This window comes from Betta splendens, chromosome 2, assembly GCF_900634795.4.
Source record: "Betta splendens chromosome 2, fBetSpl5.4, whole genome shotgun sequence".
Classification (NCBI taxonomy): domain Eukaryota; kingdom Metazoa; phylum Chordata; class Actinopteri; order Anabantiformes; family Osphronemidae; genus Betta; species Betta splendens.
The window spans coordinates 1,275,295-1,296,171 of record NC_040882.2 but is presented as its reverse complement, the minus strand read 5'-3'; the positions used below and the strand labels follow the sequence as shown (position 1 = coordinate 1,296,171).

At 46.3% G+C, this 20,877-nt stretch overlaps 2 protein-coding genes across 5 annotated transcripts in view; both read left to right on the top strand.

Moving 5' to 3' along the window:
- The window catches only part of LOC114865894 (kalirin-like), a 34,064-nt gene extending 18,804 nt beyond the window's left edge, over positions 1-15,260 (top strand). For 2 of the 3 annotated variants that reach the window (XM_029167420.3, XM_029167404.3), the window contains 18 exons: positions 4,162-4,323; positions 4,395-4,590; positions 7,252-7,308; positions 7,387-7,490; positions 8,201-8,332; positions 8,431-8,544; positions 8,644-8,714; positions 8,847-8,913; positions 9,528-9,631; positions 9,714-9,783; positions 10,001-10,087; positions 10,224-10,316; positions 10,410-10,460; positions 11,035-11,112; positions 11,335-11,520; positions 11,595-11,766; positions 12,035-12,180; positions 12,261-15,260. In XM_029167420.3, the coding sequence (XP_029023253.1) occupies positions 4,162-4,323; positions 4,395-4,590; positions 7,252-7,308; positions 7,387-7,490; positions 8,201-8,332; positions 8,431-8,544; positions 8,644-8,714; positions 8,847-8,913; positions 9,528-9,631; positions 9,714-9,783; positions 10,001-10,087; positions 10,224-10,316; positions 10,410-10,460; positions 11,035-11,112; positions 11,335-11,520; positions 11,595-11,766; positions 12,035-12,180; positions 12,261-12,446 (2,076 nt within the window). In that variant the 3' untranslated portion in view covers positions 12,447-15,260. The remainder of the gene's footprint in view (positions 1-4,161; positions 4,324-4,394; positions 4,591-7,251; positions 7,309-7,386; positions 7,491-8,200; positions 8,333-8,430; positions 8,545-8,643; positions 8,715-8,846; positions 8,914-9,527; positions 9,632-9,713; positions 9,784-10,000; positions 10,088-10,223; positions 10,317-10,409; positions 10,461-11,034; positions 11,113-11,334; positions 11,521-11,594; positions 11,767-12,034; positions 12,181-12,260) is intronic. The other variant, XM_055502145.1, reaches the window with a different exon arrangement.
- A 1,239-nt stretch (positions 15,261-16,499) lies between these two features.
- Positions 16,500-20,829, top strand: bco1l (beta-carotene oxygenase 1, like). Of its 2 annotated transcripts, none has more exons than XM_029167481.3 (11): positions 16,500-16,654; positions 16,754-16,859; positions 16,937-17,066; positions 17,372-17,519; positions 17,595-17,742; positions 18,486-18,706; positions 18,927-19,193; positions 19,270-19,375; positions 19,451-19,545; positions 19,808-19,919; positions 20,171-20,829. In XM_029167481.3, exons 2-11 carry the CDS (start codon positions 16,826-16,828, stop codon positions 20,353-20,355), a joined length of 1,446 nt encoding a protein of 481 aa, XP_029023314.1. In that variant the 5' UTR covers positions 16,500-16,654; positions 16,754-16,825; the 3' UTR covers positions 20,356-20,829. The 2 variants fall into 2 exon arrangements, with proteins under 2 accessions (XP_029023314.1, XP_029023306.1); XM_029167473.3 differs by having other exon boundaries at positions 16,504-16,654; positions 16,731-16,859.
- The last annotated feature ends 48 nt before the right edge of the window (positions 20,830-20,877 follow it).

Here is a 20,877-nt window from a genome sequence, read left to right as displayed (position 1 = left end):
ATGTAGAGGAGGGCTGGGCCAGGCCGTCCTATGACCTCACTGCTGCAGATGCTGGGTGTGTGTTTATTTGGTGTGTGTTCCAGGGAGTTTCCTCATTTCACTGTGTAGAAACTTTCACTTCTTTTCTGCTCTGAGGATGAGGTACGTTGATTTACTTTACTACTTTATCTACTCATTAGTTGATGGGGGGTAGTGACTGTAACTTTACTTATTAAACACATTAAAACAACTAAGGTTGACATGTTAACATGTGTCTTGTGACTCTATCTTGATGTGTCAAAAAGTACACATTATGGTCTGTAGCTGCAACAGAAAGACCGTTACAGGACGTCAAGGAAACTCATCATGACAACGATAATTATTAATGTGCTTACTGAGCGTCCGTTTAATGGGTAGGCATTTCACTAGTACTTGTATAGCTGTCATGCAGAAGGACCTGTATTGGCTGAAAGCATTTACATGTAAAAGTATTTGTACAAACACACTTTACAGTAAGTCATACTTGAATTTTCCATGAGTCTAAATAGACACGTTTTACTGATCACATCTGTGTTCAGTTTTACAGGGAACTCCCACTACTCCCTACAGACTGTGTGTGTGTGTGTGTGTGTGTGTGTGTGTGTGTGTGTGTGTGTGTGTGTGTGTGTGTGTGTGTGTGTGTGTGTGTGTGTGTGTGTGTGTGTGTCTGTATTCACCAGTTCTCTAGCTTCACTCGCCCTGTATTTTGCTCTGAGCTTTTATTTTGAAGGATGCCTCATGGGGCGAGCGCATCCAACCCAGGGGTGTCAAACTGATGCCATTGCTGGTTTTCCACCTCTTCCTGCTCCAGCTCCTACTGATTACCTTGACAATGTGTGTTCAGTCAATGGCAAGCTGGAAAAGCCAACTGACACACCTGATCAAGGTAATCAGCAGAGAGAGCTGGAAAACCAGCAGGGACACCAACCCTCGAGGACCAGAGCATGTATTCTAACTTGTTACCTAATGATGCATGTGTTATGTTGTGGTTCCTGTAGGGGGCGCTCAGCCTCTACTCAGTGGAGCTATAAACAGCAATGTCACTGTCATGAGCTGAACTCTGCCACGTCATTTACTTTTACCAACACAGTGAGGTGAGGTGGATCCCATCTTACCTGGACCAAGACTATATTGAGGCTCTATTGAGGAGAATGAGGCTTGGATCCTTTACAAATGATCTTTTTTGTTTGAAATATGTAAAATCAGATCTACAACAACTAATTCACCACAGGAGGATTTTATTCTGAGGTAGTTTGTCCTATTCTGCATTCAGTTCATTCAGGGCTGTAGACGAGAGGGGAATGAACCACCACCAGAACAGGAAGGTTCTGGTCCAGGTTAGCACCTGGGTCGACTGGTGCTGGAATCTGAGCTGAGATGCCTTTGTGGGATTCTGTAGAATTATTATTAAGCTTGATACTGAATCACAGTTAAAGCCCAGTCCAGTAGTTTACAGTGGTCTACTATCTGAGGACTACTGTCAGAAGTCTCTGACTAGTCTTGATATAGGACCAACTGGCAGCTTGATTTTACTGGAAAGGTTAGATAGCAATTTGTGTGGCGCCTGGGCAGTAGTACTGCGGTCCCTGGGTCTCGGCTGTCCCTTCCTGGCTGGGGGTTGTGGGGGGTGGTGGGATAGGTAGCAGAGCCAGTCGGGAACCTGGCTCTGCGGACCCTGGTGCTCTGCTTCCCAACTACATTTCTCCGCATTCATCCACTTAGGTCTGCAAGGGGCGTCCTGCTGATGGAGGGACCAGGGCTACTGGGAAGTGGTTCCGTCCCTTCCAAGTGGGATGCTCTGCAGTTTTAATTGCATTAGTCATACACACTTGTCCAGGAATCTGGGGGCTCCTTCCGGGGGGGCCAGTAGACTTCCCATTGATGGCTCTGTCTGCTGGACCCCCCGGAGAATTGGATATCTCCCAAAGTTCCTCATACTTAGCTACATACACATACATTTAGGGCCGGGGGTGGGCTCTTTCACTGGGGCCTGGGGCTCAGGCCAGTTGTGGCCTCGGCCACTGGCCCTGATGGAGAGATCACCACCCAGTTTTAACTGCAAAAAGACATTTAGGGCGAGGGGGGGCACTGTCCGGGGGACACACCGTCAGCCAGCGGTTGTGCTCCTGGAGGTGTCACCCACCTTCAGTGCACTTTAGTTCCACACACTCACGTCCAAGCTGGGTTGCAGGGTTCTGGGGTACCTATTTCTACTGCCCTCTGCCTCCCCCGGGTTGGGGGGGTTGGTCGGGGCTCGGGAGGAGCTGCGGTCCCTGCCTGGGGCCACATGGACGGCAGGCCGGAGACCTACCCTCCCCACGAATGTGATCAAGCGAATGGTGTGGGTGGGAGAATGTATCTGAGAGTGCATTGGTTCACGTATGATTGATTAGTTTGTTGTGAGAGAGTCTATGGTGTGTGTGTGTGTTGATGTGATGATGTGTGTTGCACATGTGGATGGGTGTATGCGTCTGTGTTTGTGTGAGTTGGTATGCGTGTGGTGCGGTTGAAGTGTGGGGGGTCCGGTTTTTCGCCCGGGGTACGATGATCGTCTGCCTGGGTGGTCTCTTTTCTGCTGACCCCACCAATTGCTGGCCTTGTGCTGCAGGCCGCTGTAGCGCCAGGGGATGAGGTCGGGCCGATGGGGTAGGCCCCGCTCCGCCCGTGTGGGGGTGGTGGGCTGGGGGCGGGCCCCACTCTGGGCGCGGGGGCATCTTCTGGCGGGCTCCCTACGGACCGTGGGTCCTCGGGCTCTACTCTTTCAGGCCGACCCTCCCGCCGGGGGGAGTGTTTGCCCCTGGTTCTCATGGGGCGGACAGCGTTGACCCCCGGTGGCCCACTCTGGCCTCGGGTGCTGTCTCTGTGGCTGCTGCAGCTCTGCCTGGGGGGCTCTGTGTGGGCGGCTTGGGTCGCAACACCTGCCCTCCTGGAACTGAAGGTGTGTGGGCTCCCTGGCTGCTAGGATTCCTTCCTCTGCTTGCTGGATGGGCGTAGTGGTGGAGCCCCTCACATCACCCTGGCTTCCACAAGTGGCATTGTTCATGCACCAACGTCTGCCTCACCCTTTGGGTGAATAATGATAAGCTACAGCCTTACTAACCTTGTAGTGGGACACTTTCCAAATCCAACTGTAAGTATTATTGATACTTATCACTACCGATATGAATAATGTGTGAATATGGAATTTGTGGTGTTGTATGTCATGACTTTTATTAAGTAGTATGGGATATGTATAATAATGCACATATGTATGTATATTGTATGTATATGTTTGTATTAGTATGTGCACATACCTTAGCACTATTATTGGTATTAGTATTAATCTCCAAGGTAAACCACAGTACAAAAATTGTTTAGTTATGAATGTGTTAGCCTAAGGTACATCCATGCTTCTTATTTATTTATTTTTTTTGCTCCGATTGTTTACTTAACAGATTTGCTTGGTTTCAGCAGCTGGTTGCACCCCTTATCCCCCCTCCCCCCCACCCTCCCGCATACACACCCTAAAGCAGAAACCTAACCTGTCCACCAACACAGCAACATCACACACATTTTGGATTAGCTAAATAAACCATTAAATAAACCATAAATCAGGAAGAGTATATATATTCTATATATACTCTTCTTGTTAAAGCAAAGCTGTCCATCACAATATGGCATTCAGCGTAATATATGCTGCTTGCTTAACTGCTGGACAGAACAAAAAAAAAAAGATAGCAATTTGATTTTTTTTTCATCCCGTACAAGCTTAATGTAAACCTATAACCCTGGTCCCACTATCTGGATAAGTGAATTTTCCATGTTGTGTTGTTTTATGTGTTTTACTGAGCCACAATCTTTACATCCTGTAACCATGACAGCAGTCCACAACTTGTTTCATCTGGAACTAAGTCCGGGTTTTAACAGAACTGGAGTCAGTGACTTACTGATGTCCTGACTGTTTCATTGTCCTGTGAACTGTAACAAACAGCCTTTGGTTCACATCCAGTGACACTGTGACTGATGGTGTTAAAAACATCTGCATCCTCTACTCTGTGACCAGAACCTGACTATGCCTTGTTCAGTGTACACATGTGTCCAGCAGATTGTCGACATGCTCTGATCCAACAGCTGACCAACCTCTGCCTCTGCGTTGTGTCTCAGCTGTCAGGTGGCTGTGAGTTAGTGGTGGTGCTGCTGGACTTCTCGTCCGGAGGGCCAGCAGAGCTCAGCGTCCGATGCGGTCAGACCGTGGAGCTGGTAGAGTGTTCAGCTGAGCGACCCGGCTGGTGTCTGGTCAGAACCACAGACCAAACCCCGCAGCAGGTAATAACTCGCTCTGTCCTGTCCTGAGAGGCTGCATGAGGCCGTGTGTGACTTGGGCCTTTTTCCTACAGGAGGGGCTGCTGCCCATGAGCGCCCTCTGCCTGTCGCACTCGCACAGTGCAGCCGACATGGAGGGACTCCTCCAGGCGTCCACCACGGCGTCCAGCACCTCCTCCACCTGCACTGCCACGTCTTCCTCCTGCAACCCCTCCACCACCGCCACCTCCAACGCCTCCAACTCCTGCTCCAGTGAGAGCGCCGGCAGGGGTGAGTGTAACGTTTGCCCACAGCTTTGATGAGGATCCAGAACAATGCTGGTTTTGGCTTATGAGCTATAGGTTCATCCAATAGATGTTTTATTCCAGTGGCTCCTCATAATGTGCAGGTAGCTCTGTGTCACTTCCTGTTTAAACAGAAGGACCTGAAACATCCGTACTCCTCGCTGTTCTGAGGCCCCACATCCTCCGGTTCTTCAATATTTAAATCCTGGTTGTTGAGTTTGTACACCCTTGTTTTGTGCTTGTTCTGCAGCTAAGCATGACAAATTGAATTTATGTGTCACAACCTGCTGTCCCATGTTTCTTTTACAGCCCCGAGGCTGTTTTCTGAGGGTTTTCTGAAAAATAACATAGCTACATTCAAATGAATTTATCTCTGCAATCACAAGGTCGATTTGACTGAAAATAGTGTACATAATGTAGGGGACACTTGTGTGTTGGTGTTACTGTTACTAATGTGATGTTTATGAATAATAGAAAAGTAAAATGTTTCAGTTATATCTCAAGAGAAATGCACTTATAGGATGAATATCTCAGAGACTTCTAACCCCCATGTAATCATCGGTGAACGTCAACTCAGCAAAAGGTTGGTTTCATAGTTGGTGGCCAGTGAGGTGTCTTTTTACTTGTTATAAGCTATGGAATTGGCCTAAAAACACCAACACAAGATTGACAGGACTGGCAGCCAGTAAGAATGGCTGTCACACGTTTTATGGCCCTGGTGCAATAAAAAATGCCGCCAAATGGCTCCTCCCAGTAACCTCCCAGAAGGTGGAAATAACAGAGAATGGGATGAGTTCACCAGTAATATGGACTTTGTGTGATAATATTTGAATGTGTACATTGTTTATTTAGCGATTAGCTTAGCGTATGTCATTCTTTGGCTCATAATAGCTAGCATGCTTTGTGGTGCATAACCTTAGTTACCTTTAGATTACAGCTTTCATTTGAGCCCTTGCTATGCGTGTTGCATAAACTATCACAGTGGTAGACCTATAAATGGGTTAGCCCTAGCCCAGGGTTAGCTATAATGCTATCTACATGCTAACGGTTTATTGTATCATATCTTCGTCTGTGTTTGATGACACTTACATAGTGTTGTAGCCCTCATTCTGCTGTTTAATTTGGTGGTAAGCATGTCTATAGTCATGTAGTCAGCCATTTGAACACTCATAGTGGTGGAGGCTTTTCACTCAATGACGTTACAAGTCACTGATATTAACTATGTAAATGGTGGAAGAACTCAAGTCGCTTTAACAGAGCAGAAAATAACCAATTTCTTGTAAAAGTCCTCTATCAATGTCACAACATCGCTGGGCGCTGACGTAATAAAGCAGCTTAAATGTAGCCAGGTTGACAGCCTGATATCTGCCATAAGAAGTTCCCTCCTTCCCATCCTCAGAGTCCAGAGGTGAAACCCTGTCAAAGTTAAACACTAACTTCACAGACTCAACAGGAACCTGCAGCTTAACATCCTCATGTGTGTATGTGTGGGTGTGAGAGAGAGAGAGAGAGAGAGAGACCACGTCACCACCTGCTGTGCTGGAAAACAATGGGAGCTTTGGTTTAAAAAGAAAAGCTGTCCTGTTAACTTTTACCCCCTTTTGTTGTTGACATTTTTTAAATTTTGTGTGTATTTTAAGTTAACACAAGATTTATTATTTCGTTTAAACTTGATTATCAGATAATGTTAATGATTTTGTTATACATTTTTTATTAAATTTAAATTTACTTGAATTTTTACATGTAAATTTCAAAAGCCATTTTAGTACTATGTTAGTGGTTTCGTTTTATTTTTCCTTCCTGTGCAGGAACGTAATTAAGGTATTTAGCCACACCCAGTGTCCTACGAGCCCCTCCCCCTTTAGTAACCCCCCCCCCCTTCCTACTTTCACTCAGCTATGTGGACAGAAGCAGCTTTACTGTACTTCTGTCCTTCTCCTTCCATGATTAGTATTTTTTATTTTTGTATTCCCTGAATGGACTGATGTTGAAGCATGCGGAGGGGAAGAGGTGCATGCTGGGACTGTTCTGCTGTTTGGGGATGGATGGTGGGAGACGGAGAGAACGAGCAAGGTGGGTCTGAACTTGGAGAGCGGTGTGGCCGGCTGTCGCCTGCTTCTGTCACTCATTAACCTCCGGTGTGGAGCTCTGTCACCTGCTTCATGTTTCCTCCCCGGTCGAGGGAAGGTAACGTGAAGAACACGACATGAGGCTGGTTATGTCTGAAGCTTCATACCAACACACTGTCTGCAGGTCGTCGTCACTGACGGGTCTCTAGTATTTCCTAGATAAACAGAGCAGCTGTGTTCCTTCTGTACAAGGTGGATTATTTGATCGTGTGTTTAACCAGGTTTGATTAATGAGAGCAGCTTGACAAATGGCTTCAACTGCCCAAACGTGTTGTTCAGCTGATAAAACTCAAGGAGCAAATGGGGCAACGTGGTCAGTGTTCAGCAGTTCCACATCCAAAAACGTAGGAATCAGGAGACACACGTCATTTATTCATCATTCATGTTAGCAGAGACTCACATCGTGGGGATTTCTGCTCTGTTGTGTTGCTACTCTGAGCGCTGTGCTTCTACCACACCGTACCTTTAGTGCTTCATTGTTAAATATTAATCCCATCGTTGTGTCTGTGTCTTTGCAGACCCCACCCTGTACATCTCTGAGGGTTCAGCACTTCAGACTCAGACCAGCAGCCAAAGTACGATGACCTTTTCTGAGTTTCCTCTGAGCACCGATGGTCTAACATGCGCTAACGCTCCTGGTTCTCTGCACCCAGGTGCCACCTCGCCCACCGTGTATGGAGTCACCGGGGCTCTGGGGGGCAGCACCGGTTCACCGGGACCCAAACGCAGCGGCTCTGGCACTGGAAACACTCTGAAGGTAGCGTTGGTTCTGATCGGCACAAGGAGAAGAGCCAGCAGCAGGTCTTCATGTAGACGAGCTAACCTGGAACTATGCTTAATCATTTACATAGAGAACTCAATTTGGATTAAGGAAAAACACTAACCGTATGTTGAACAGCTGGAGCCTTTAAGAGCATTTAATGCTAAGAGGTCACTGGCATCTGCAGGTCACCGTCTCAGCGTCTGTATAAAGAGGTACATGACAGTGACTCACGTATAGGAAGTAGGTAAATCTGTCGTCCAGGAAACTAGAGGAAAGCTGACTCGTCTTCTGAGTACTTCTTCGCATTGGTCAGTCAGTAATCACAGGTAGACATTACGTTGGCAGGCTGGAGATGTGATATACTGATAAACAGAAAATAAATTAAAGGACCAAACACCAGAACAACAACAACAAAAGAAGCATGAGCTGCACAATAGAAGGACTAGAACAAGATCGAAAACATGGCATAAGCAGATGGAAAATCTACAATTAAGAACAAGCTCAATAACCACATAAACAGAAAACACTCTAGAAGTGCTAAACATGAACAAAGCAGAACCGTGGCTGGACCGGGCCTAGGCTCATAAAATAAATTATCAGCTAACAAAGAGAAGTTAGTGGAGTTTGTGCCACATCTCACATTAAACCAGTGTTTGTGCTTCGGTCAGCATCATTAGTGTAGAAAATGTGCTGTGTTCTCCTAGCGCTGGTTGACCAGCCCTGTCCGGAGGCTGAGTCAAGGCAAAGCTGATGGACAGAAGAAACCTCCAATCAGAGCCAGGAGGCGGGACAACCGTCCGGAGCAGGCCACACCCCTCACTGGCAACGCACAGGCAGTAAACACACACACTACACAGTACACACAACAGGCTGCAAAAAGTAGAAAGTAGAAAAGAAAACTCGTAAAATGCTGTGACTTGTTCCAATCCTGCAGAAAGCCAGGAAGGAGGAAGGTGGACAGAGTGGAGGCGAGGAGGAGCCAGAGGAGGAGAGCCACACCCCTCTACCCCCGCCGATGCAGATCATCAAAGACCCCAACAACCCTGAGGTCGGAGGCTCCTCGCAATGATAACAATTACAAAGATGTGCGGTGCTTCTCTAGTCATGGCTCATATTTTGTTTGTTTGGTTGCTTGGGCTTGTTTTAGGCTCTGGATTCAGATCAAGGCTCCAATGAATCAGACACTGAGCAGAAAAACAAAGCACTAAGAGGACGCATGTGAGAAACACACACACACACACACACACACACACACACACACACACACACACACACACACACACACACACACACACACACACACACAGTAATATTGTGAATTGGTGATGATGTTTGTCTGTGTTTGTGTAGGTTTGTGGTGAATGAGATGGTCCAGTCAGAGAAGGACTACGTGAAGGACCTGGGTGTGATCGTTGAGGTGAGACCTCAAATCAACCTAGAATCAAGTACTTCACTTTGTGCTTTTATGAATAAAGATTCTCAGCTTTAGTACCAACACACTTGGTTATCACCACCACGGTGAAAACAGGTGCACAAAGGGTACTTACTCTGAGCAGAGCCGTGCCGGCTGTGGGACACAATCATCACGTCAATGTTTGTTCAGTGCAACTTTAAAGCTGGTTTAGATAACACACGTGACTGGACACATCGCTATAAAAGCACCATCACAGGATAAAGTGACATGTCAAAAAACATTTTAATTTGATCAATTTACAAATAATCTGTGACACACAAATGTTGTGTTGAGGTCAACGCATGATTCATTTATTTTACTGAACAGCGGTTGGGAACAGACTTGAAGCTGGTTCCAGATCAGTGGCTTCTTGGTCAGTAAATCCTTTAACAACCCTGATATCAATTCTTGTTGTGCACAGAACATGTGCTCCCTCAAATATCAATAGTGTGTGGTTTCATGTAGAAACATCCTATCAGTTGCTGAACACAGTGTCAGGGTGTCAGGTCAGAGCTGGTTCCAGATGTGCTCAGGCACAAGCATGATGACCATGTTCTCTTAATGTTCCCTTGTGTCAGGGCTTCATGTCGCGGTTGGAGGTCAGAGGGATTCCAGAGGACATGAGAGGAAAAGACAAAATTGTCTTTGGCAACATTCAGCAGATCTATGACTGGCACCGCGAGTACGTGACGAGGCAGACACACTCTCTCCGTCCTTGTAGCTTTCAGCTTTGCGTAGACTCACCGTGTGCGTTTGTGCTGCAGCTTCTTCCTGGTGGAGTTGGAGCGCTGCATTCAGAACCACGATCTGCTCGCCGACCTCTTCATCAGACACGTGAGTTTGCCAGAGTCTTCCCAGACGGTCCAGAAAGTCAATACTGTCCTCCACACTATCCCCCAGGCACCTTCTGCTTGGGAGGAGGGGGGTGGAATCACCACAGGAGGAAATAGATAATATGTAAAGATTAAATGGCGTCTGAGGTCCAGTCAGTGGCCTGGTAACATCATTATGGATCAGTAATGAATTCATCGTGTGACTGACTGTGTTGCAGGAGCGACGTCTGCACATGTACGTGGTTTACTGTCAGAACAAGCCGAGGTCAGAGTTCATCGTGATCGAGTACGAGACCTTCTTCGAGGTAAAACCAGAGTCTCAGACAAGTATCAAACTGTTAATCCAGCTCAATGTAGGAAACTAAATCTGCTGCTGAATGGCAAATGTAAACAACCAGTGTGTTATTTCCTCCTGGTCTTTGTTTGTTCATCCGTTTGCAGGAGATCCAGCATGAAATCAGCTGCAGGATGTCAATCAGTGATTATTTAATCAAACCCATTCAGAGAATCACCAAATACCAGCTGCTGCTGAAGGTCTGAGGATGTTTTTAAATCACGTATAGCGTAATCAGTCATATAATCAGAGTTTATCATGAGTTTTAGCTCATAAATCCTATTGTCTTTCAGGATTTTCTCAAGTTCACATCCAAAGCAGGACTAGACTGTGAGGAGACTGAGGTGAGATTAGCTGCAGGGTCACACACCTCACATAAACAAAACAAGAATATTATATAATGAGTCTGTCCTCAGTTTTATCAACCACCGCTCATATCATAACCTCAACACAGACGACGGCGTGTTTGCCAGCGTAACATTGATTTTGGTTTTATGTCACGTCTGCACATGTCCCACTGCTGTTTGCTGAGCTGCCACCAAAGGTTAAAGACAAAACAAGTTATCTCTCTAAACAGATCAGTGTGTTGACAAGTTGTCTGTTTAATACGTTAAATCAATTCAAATATGTGACACCAACTGTTCTATAAACTATAAGACATCCATTTACTGAAAAATGCCAGTGAACAAACAACAAACTTACTGATGCTGCTGCTGCTCCGCGTGATCCAATCAATTCATGACAACTGTGTCATAACGAGACATTGAGCTGCATCAAACCAGGATCATTTCACAAATGACAGAACCGCGTTTCACAGCATGACACACGTCACCCAGGGTGAAAGATGGAAGCAGATGATGATTCACGAGCAGCAGGAGGCCTAACCGTGTGTGTGTGTGTTTGTGTGTGTGTGTGTAGAAAGCAGTGGAGCTGATGTCACTGGTTCCAAAGCGCTGCAACGACATGATGAACCTTGGACGCCTGCAGGGATATGAGGTCGGTCCCGCTGTCAAAACAAAGCCAAATATTCTACCTGTAATCTGCGGCAGTGTTCAAATCAGTGTGTTTCTACCTGCATCTCTCTGCTTTGGATTTATACCTACATATAGAACAGATGCAGTTGACTGACTGTTGCTCACTAACATCTAGTCTTGAGAGACCAGGCAGTAAAAGCCTTAGTTCTGGAGCCGCTGACGCTCATGTGCTCTCTGGCCTCAGGGGAAGCTGACGTCTCAGGGGAAGCTGCTGCAGCAGGAGACCTTCTGCGTCTGGGAGCAGGACGGAGGAGTCCTGTCTCGCAGCAAAGAGCGCAGAGTTTTCCTATTCGAGCAGATCATCATCTTCAGCGAACTGCTGCGCAAAGGATCCAACAACCCTGGATACCAGTACAAGAACAGCATCAAGGTCTGGACACGTCTGGCTTGTGCTGGTGTGGCTGCTTGTGGCCCGGTTCTGATGCGTCTGTGGCTGTGTGACAGGTGACCTACCTGGCCATGCAGGACAGCGTGGACGGGGACCCCTGCAAGTTCGTTTTGTGGTCGCGGGGCTCGGCCGAGCGCTTCACGCTGCAGGCCTCCTGCTCCAGCATCAAGATGACCTGGGTGGAGAACATCGCCGCCCTGCTGGATGCCCAGAACAACTTCCTGTCTGGTCAGTACGTCCTCTTGGTCTTTGCTGAATCATGACTTTGTAGGTTGTGACTTGTTTTGAATTATCAGTAAGGCTTCCTTGAATGTTTCAATCTGCATCAATGGACAGACAAAACAGGCTCACTTTAAACAAATGAACAGACACACTGTCGGAACCGGTTGGTCCAAAGGAAACAGAGGCTGCAGGTGACCCAGAACAGGGCTGAACCTGGGCCGTCCAGTCTGAGCCACACTTGGACTCTTCTTTATTGCACATTCTGTGTCCACAGCGCTTCAGTCCCCCATAGAGTATCAGAGGAAGGAGGGGGGCATCGCTGTGACCCGCCCCCTGTCGTCCGGCCGGCCTCCGTCGGCTCCACCCACGCCTAACGGCCATGCTACTCAGCCTCCGCCTGACAGCGAGCAGGACGACCAGGTGCGACCCGCTTCCTTCTGTCACACCTCAGACTGCAGCTTTGCTGGGTGTTGACCGCTCGTGTGATCTGTGATCCTCAGGAGCTGGTTCTGGTGCTGCAGGACTTCGTGGCAGTGCGGGAGGATGAGATTTCCGTGTTCCGGGGGGAGAAGGTCCAGATTCTTGCTTCCAACCAGCAGGGTCAGAGCCTGGTCTACAGGCCGGCCAACAGCGACTCGCCGGCCGCTGAGGGCTGGGTGCCGCGCCGCGTGCTCAGTGCACGCTGATACAGACACACAACAGTAGGGCAAGACAACGGGCCAAAGGCATGCTGGGAAGGAAAGATGGCGTCATTAGAGGACACAGCCATCACTACGTGAACTCCCTTCATCCAGAACATAGAACAGCTGGTCCCACATCTGCAGAGCTGAAAAGATGTTTTATTTATTACATCCGTGAGTCCCAGTAAACACAGTGGATGTTTACCTCTAGTCTGCAGATGAACATGCTCCTCAGCTTGTTCACAGTCAGCTTCCGTCAGCAGAGGGAGCGGGCTGGACTCTCTGGAAGAAAATGTAAGCCAGGACTGAATGCACTGGAATCAAACACACATGAGAGTCCTGATCACGTTCGTGGCATATGGACCTTCAAAATAAATGTCATCCTTCCAACTGTATGGAAGAAGAAAATGAGGCATTTTTAAAATATGCCTGTGTTTAGAGAAGGAACTGGACCTTCTGAATGAACAGAGAGGACTGTGCGCACTTCCCAGCATGCTTCAGGCCCTGATAGCTTGCAATAGTAAAGATGAATACCAAACACACACTCTCCCAGCAACAGGTACTGTTCGTCCTCCATCTTTACTGGTGCTTCGGTGGTCCCTCCCCCCTCCTCTGTCCAGTGGGAGGCGCCGTCAGGCGGCCTCCAGTTTACTTCCCTGAGACACCAACCAACTCAAACCAACTGAAAAACTGGGAGGAAACATCAAGACCAAACTGTCATTGCCATCATTAACCAGATAGGGAAGCTGATGTTGCCTAGCAACAGAACACTTGAAGCTAAGTTCCATCCTTCCGGGCACAAGGAAACCAAACATGGACTGGGCTGATTCTGCGTGTCCGTCTGTGAATAGTGTGTATAATCAAACTCACTAATTCCTTACACACCATTGCTATGATGAAGATGAAGATTATTATTATGATGATCATTTTTTTTTCACCTCAATAGAGAAAAAAGGAAGCTGTCTTACTAACATGTTGATGTGAGTGGGTGTGTTACCACAGGCAGCCGGTGGTGTCCCAGTGTAGCGTTGTGGTCTTTGCAGTGACAAGTGGGGGTCTTTTTACCAAGCAGAGCTGTCGCCATCTTTCCCTCATACCTCCATCACCATGGCAACGAGCCACGGCATCGCCGTGCTCTGGGTAGTTTGAATATACTGATTATGCATTTCTTGTTTCTGAAAATACAAGACGCCAAAACCACAGCAACACTGAGTGTGGACACGGAAGCTGTCTGTCAGCGACTCCACCTACTGTGACTGTCTGTTTCTACTGTAACCTTCAACCCTCTCTCCACCTGGATCTCTTCTCTACCTCTGTCTCTCTCTCTCTGTCTCTCTGGTGCCATTCTGGGACAACACCCCGGTCCTTAAGGAGCTGTGCAGCCTGTCAAGTGCACAACAGAGGGGCTAAAGGGAAAACAGTGCATTATGAACGGTGTAGGGAGACAAAGTAAACCGTGACATGCTTAAGGTAAACCTGCGCACACTGATATGTGTTATCACGTAAGATCTTTGCACCACAAGTAATTGTCTTATCCCATGTTTACGTCATCTGAAGCCTGTAGCACCTTCCACCTGGAAACGTCTGTATGGTCAAAGTGTCATCTGAACAGGAGAAGCTCTTCAAGGTCAGCTGTTATTTCTAGTCCTTCAGAACCCAGAGCATCTCGCCTGGCTTGGTGTCACACACGTTAGCACCAATACAGCGTTTAAGTTCTGTAATGAGCTTCTTTTACACCTGCCAACACTGCATGAATGCTGCATTCAGCTAAGTCCATCTGATGGATGTGTTGGTGATCATAAAAGCACATTTTAGTGTTTATTCTCTGATAGGATCTGTAGCGTCAACTCAGAGAATTGGGACAATACATATATCAATATTTAATTATATATATGTAGGGGTCCAGCATATGTTAGCATGTCCTCACACACAGACAGTCAGCAGCGTCCCATCTCTAAATGCCAGTGTGCACACAGGAGCCTTGAAACATCGAAGCATGGAAGCTCTGTTGCATTAATATTAAAGTAATAATGAGAAATGAAACAGTTTCCTGTTTAGGTGCAAAAGCTTGGCTGCAAATATCTTACGTGAGAAATGGAAACTAGTGGCAATGAACCACAGCCACCAAGATCCCTTCACTGAAACGTTTCCTTTATTCAGATGAATTGAACAAACAGACATATGAAGCAACTTCACGTCAAAACCTGGTTTAATAACACACAAGCAAACAAGTCCCTGTAATTGAACAAACTGTCGACAAATCACACGCCTGCGATGCCATATAATGTGAATACCAGTGTTTTCAGGAGAGTTATTTCATGTTTTTGACATATCAGTGTTGTGAATGGGAATGCAAAAAAAGAACTGAAACCAAGATTAGTATCATCTGTGGTGTTTTTAAAATTTTGTAAAACCATAAGCAAAATTGCAACTAGTGAAGTTTGAGACGTGATAGCGTCGCTTAACAAACGTCACTCGACTTAGACTGAAATGAAATGTAGTAAAAGTTTTCAAGCGTAGGAAGGTTTAACTCATCCCTACTATGATGAGATCAAGAGGTTTAACTTAAACCCACTACGATGAGTTCAAGAGGTTTAACTTAAACCTACTATGATGAGTTAAAGAGGTTTAACTCAGACCTACTGGGATAAATTAAGGTTTAAGGGCACACGTTGGCGCACGAAGGTTGTACATCACACACGTGCAGGTTGCGATAAATGAACCAACCAATGGTGTTATTTGTACAGAACTAACAGCTGCTAACTGACTGCTAACAGCCCTCTGTCGTTGTTTGTAATAAACTTCATTTTTCATCCAAAACCATGCGCATGGATTTACTGTGAATATGATTCAGTTAACATAGTGGCTGTTACACATCATTGAGTCTGGAGGGGACCCCGAAATGCCACACAGACAATATTACTGCCTGGTGTATTCTGATCATTTGTGCTGTTTACTTCTGGCTTAAGGGTGTTATCATCTGTGTCAACTGAATCTGAGTTTAATGATTTAAAAAGTTAACACAAGAGTGTGTTACTGTTAATGTCAGACACACATGATGCAGCTGTGCATCAAATAATAGCACTGACCTCTGCACATGTTAGTTGTATAACTGAACATATATATTAATATGATTTATTATTTTTGAGTAATTCTGAGCCTAAATCCTTCGTTTAGACACCGTGTTACTGTTGCATCATTGTAACCTGCCTGTAGGCTTTGATATCAGTGGCAGCGAAGCTGTAAAGTGTTTTAACCAATTATGCAGCAAGTGATAAAAGCTGATGAGTCTGAAGTTCAAACTCCCGTCGTCTTAACGCGAAAATGCATGTTTCAGTTTTACCTATTACAGAGATATAAATCATGACAAATATGATCAAATATACAGACATTACAATGACAAGAATAAAAATCCATCAATGCTATTAAACATTATATCATATCATCACGGTTTGCAGATTTTACTGACTTTGGCTATTAAGGCATTTTGACTTTTTTTTCTCATGTATATAATGTAGACAAAACTAATATGGACAATGTCAGATGAACTAAGAAGAGAAGAAATGATTGGAAACTACTGAAGATAATTTTTTCACCAAAGCATGATTCTTTACACAAAACACACATCAACTTAAACATATAGCCATGCTCAAGTTTTTATATGTTAAGTCATCTTATGTTCAGGCTGGAGGTTACGCTGCCCTCACAAATGTTTATCGTGCGTGCGTGTAAAGAGCAGGATATGATTAAGACATTTAGATAAGTGATAACGTAGATGAATGTCACAGTATCCGCTTATCTGCTGGCACATACACATGTACAGTGTAGCCTCCCTTCAAAATAAAAGCATAGATGTGATTCCTGAACTGCATCATGTCAGCACAAGCTCTGACTGAACAGTTATTTATTGTACTGTTGCACTTGTATCAGTAGCTTCACTCAGTTTGAACCACTGCATTGACACCAGGCTCAGAATAGTTTCCTTTGGAGGGTTTGTTTCTTCAGCCAATCACTGTACACAGCCTTTTATTGTGAAGTCCCAGTGCAGGGCAGTTACATAACCGCCAAAGTTCAGAGTGAACTTGTTTCAACATAAGGAGGAGCATCCGTGAGTCTGCTGCAGTGTTTGTAGTGTTTGTGAGTGTGGAACATGCAGACGATCATCGCAGAGAACGGCTCGGAGACTCCGGAGCCGGTGAAGGCTCAGGTTAAAGGTAAGCTACATGCTTACTGGTTTTAGCAAATACGTGACAACATATACTGTGGTAAGGGCCCACTGTGACCGTGCAGGTTCCATCCCTGCCTGGCTCCAGGGCACGCTGGTCAGGAATGGACCGGGGCTTTTCTCTGTGGGAGACTCTGAGTATAACCACTGGTTTGATGGCATGTCTCTGCTGCACAGCTTCACCTTCTCTGACGGTAACGAGACGGGTCAAAACGGTTTCATCTGCTTTGGTCCAAGACCTTAACTCAAATGTGTGGAGTCGTATTTACAGGGGAAGTGACCTACAGAAGCAAGTTTCTGAAGAGCGACACCTACAAGAGGAACATCGAGGCAAACAAGATCGTTGTGTCTGAGTTCGGAACCATGATCTATCCAGATCCCTGCCAGAACATTTTCTCCAGGTACAGAACCTCAGTGGCTCTTCAGTTTACAATCCCCTCAGCACAAAATGGACTGTGAGCTCGGCATAGACGAGACCTGCACACATTGTCCAAGCTGTGATGTGTTCACTTCCCCCTTATCCCGTCTGGACAGGAGACATTGGTTCAGCCTTCAGTCGTTTGATGCACATCTGTTTGAGTACAGCTGGGGGACGACACGAATAATTAGTCCAACGTGTTTGTGTTTCACTTCATGCGTTTGGTTTGTCCCATTTTAAAAGTAACTGCTGCAGCTCAGAGACTCATTACCGTCCGTCTCACTCTAGGATGTCTACGCATCTCAGAAACATCATCCCCGACTTCACTGACAACAACTTGATCAACATCGTCCGCTATGGTGACGACTACTACGCCTCCTCTGAGATCAACTACATGAACCAGATCGACCCCGCGACCTTGGAAACTGTCGGCAGAGTGAGCTGCTCCACCTGCACCATCAGGGTTTTAATGGTTGACCACCAAAGCGTTAACGTGTGTGCCCAATGACAGGTGAACTATAGGAACCACATCACCCTGAACCTGGCCACAGCTCACCCCCACTATGACAGCGAGGGAAACACCTACAACATGGGCACCACCTTGCTTGGCCTCGGTGCCCCTAAACACATCGTCTTTAAAGTCCCAGCGGACGCTTCAGGTGCGTCAGTGAACCACAGGCTCATCAAAGTCCTCCATGTCATTCCAACTTTAAAACATCACATCAAACCATGTTGTGTTAGATCCTATGATTCTGGTTCAGCTACAAAGCAAGGCTGAACTTTTCAGTTTGTCCAGTGACTCATTCAAATGCTGCAGGCAGAGTCTGACTGGACGTAGGAACAGAGGCCACGTTCCTCCTTCATCAGCTTCTCTGCTCCTCCTCACTTTGATCAGTCACTCATGATCAGCTCCACCTTGTCTTTTAGACCTCATAGCTCCTCATGCTTCTCTCTCAGAGCTGCTCTGCTGGTGCTTCTAGAGGTTCTAATGTAGAATGGAGTCAGAGCCTTTATCTACCAAGTTTCGGGTCAGGTTCAGCTTTTAAGACCAGGCTGCTAGTCATAAATGCTCAGGTCACTATGAACCATCTTAGCTAAAATGCCATAGACTTAATGCTGGATGAATGCTGAGCTGCTCCACTTCCTTCCTTCTATCAGCTTGTTATCATAATGATGACTTTCCCCATAGACCTGCTTCTAGTTCTGTCTCCAGTGTTCAGTGGTCCAATCAACCTGCTTGTGTCTTGTTTTCTGCCTGTTTTTCTTCCCACGTCAACCGGTTGAGGCCCATGGCCACTGATGAGCCTGGTTCTGAGTTCTGTTCCTCTCCAGGGCTTTTGGGTGCTGCCACGTGTGATGACGAAGGTCAAAGTGTACTCACCACAGTCGCTGATGCTTTCAGATAAGGAGCGGAAGAAGCCAGCGCTGAGGAAAGTGCAGCTGATCTGCTCGCTTCCGTTCCGATCCACGTTGTTCCCGAGCTACTTCCACAGCTTTGGCATGACGGAAAACTACATTGTGTTTGTGGAGCAGCCCTTTAAACTGGACATTGTCAAGTTGTCCACGGCCTATTTCAGAGGGGTGAGCTGGGGGAACTGCCTCAGATTCGACAAAGACGAAGTCGTGAGTGCACCAACCTTTACTCGTTTTCAGTGCTCGCACAGCTGACATGATATCTGATGATATGTGAGCAGAAGGGCTTTGTATAGAGTCCAGTATCTGATGTCATGCAGGTAAAACAAACATGGTGACGCATGAAAAAAGGTTTAATGCATCAGCACCTTTTCAGTAAAATCGAGCTTTTAAAATGAGTTGAATAAAGGATTCTGTCTTTTCTCTCCAGACCGTGTTTCACGTCATTAACAAGCAGACAGGACGGTCCATCACTAGACGCTTCTACACAGACACGCTGGTCGTCTTCCACCACATTAATGCCTACGAGACCGACGGCCACGTGGTCTTTGACCTCATCTGCTACAAGGACAGCAATCTGTACGACATGTTCTACATCAAAAACATCAAGCAGGACACCAAGAGCTTCATCCAGTCCAACAAGGACTACTCCCCTCCGTGCTGCCAGAGGTTTGCTCTTCCTCTCAGCATCGACGAGGTAGAGCCGACGTTTTCAGTTTGGCCTTTAATGATCTGGTGACTTTCATGTGTAGATCTTGTGTTCACGTCCCCAGCATTCTCCCAAAGGAACCAACCTGGTGACTCTGAGCGACACGTCGGCCAAGGCGGTGATGCAGGCCGACGGCTCGGTGTACTGCCAGCCCGACACGCTGTTCGTAGGTCCGTCCTCCACGCCGGCGGCTCCGTGTACAGATACAGCTTCTTGACATGCTAATGACTGCTGTGACTCCTCAGGCTTGGAGCTGCCAGGGATCAACTACAACTTTAATGCTAGGAAATACAGATACTTCTACGGCTCCAGACTAGAATGGTCTCCGCACCCCAACAAGGTACAGACACAGATTTAACAGTGTCAGATAATCCTCATTCACAGCAGCAGTGTTTCTTTAGTGACAGTGATGTCATCAGTTCAGCTTCAACTGTTTGTCACCATCAGATGCACATTTCAGATAGATCCCTACCTTGACTTTAATGTCGCCCTGTGAGGTTTTGAGCTTAAATGGACGGTCAGCGTGAAGGGAACCGGTTCAACAGGAACGCGTTCTACATTTGATCTTTCCTGTGTTTATATTTAATATCCGTTTTCTACAGATCGCCAAGTTCGACATCGTCTCCCGGACTCACATTGAGTGGCACCAGGAGAACTGCTACCCATCAGAACCAGTGTTTGTTGCTTCCCCTGGAGCTGTGGATGAGGATGATGGTGAGGGATGAAGACAATGAGCTGTTTACAGACTGTAAAGCCAAAGTGGTAAAACAGAAATGAAATTTTAATATTTAAGGTTTAAAAATAGACAACGTAGGAAACGATCAAGGACACTACAGCTACAGCCACGAGCTGAGCTGAAGAGTTCCCTCACGTCTAACTAATCCATCATGGTGAACAGCTGTTGATTCAGTTCTTTAACAAAATATTGTTAGTTTGTATGTTCTAATTGACCTCCTGTGTTTCAGGTGTGATCCTGTCGTCTGTAGTTTCTCCAGATCCTCACATTTCCCCCTTCATGCTTGTCCTCAACGCTAGAACCATGGAGGAGCTGGCTCGGGCCTCCATCCCTGCTCATGTTCACATAGATCTCCACGGACTCTTCATCCCAGCTAAACGTGTTTCTGGACCACGTTCATGTACAAACCAATGACATTCACGGTTTAATGCACTTTACAAAAGAGACTGCTATCAGGGTTTTTTTCAAGCACAAAAAACCTTTGGTGTTTTACTGTAAATCTGAAAATGTGAAGTTTCTTCCCATTCATTATAACAATCAGCTGCTGAATGATGTGTGGTGACAGAAATGACCTTCTGATGTGTGCATCTTCATGTGAGTAAGCAGAATAATGAGAACTTGAACTCATCATCACCTCTGTAGTCATTGTCCCTGAAGCTGCATGCAACTGATGGACATGTGATGAACTGAGGCACAAAGTGACACTGGTTCAGATCCGAGCTGTAGTTCAGGTTTCAGAATATACGAGAGAGCGCGTTTGTCTGCAGCAGCGTGTGACTTCACACACTGGTTTAATTACAGCCACACTCCACTCTCACCTTAGAATAAAGTAGCTGGAATCAGACGCTAGAAACTGAAAGGTAATGTTCATTTTTTTATTGTTGGGATACAAATAAAATATATTCAAACTCTTTAGCCTAAAGGCCAACTCCATTG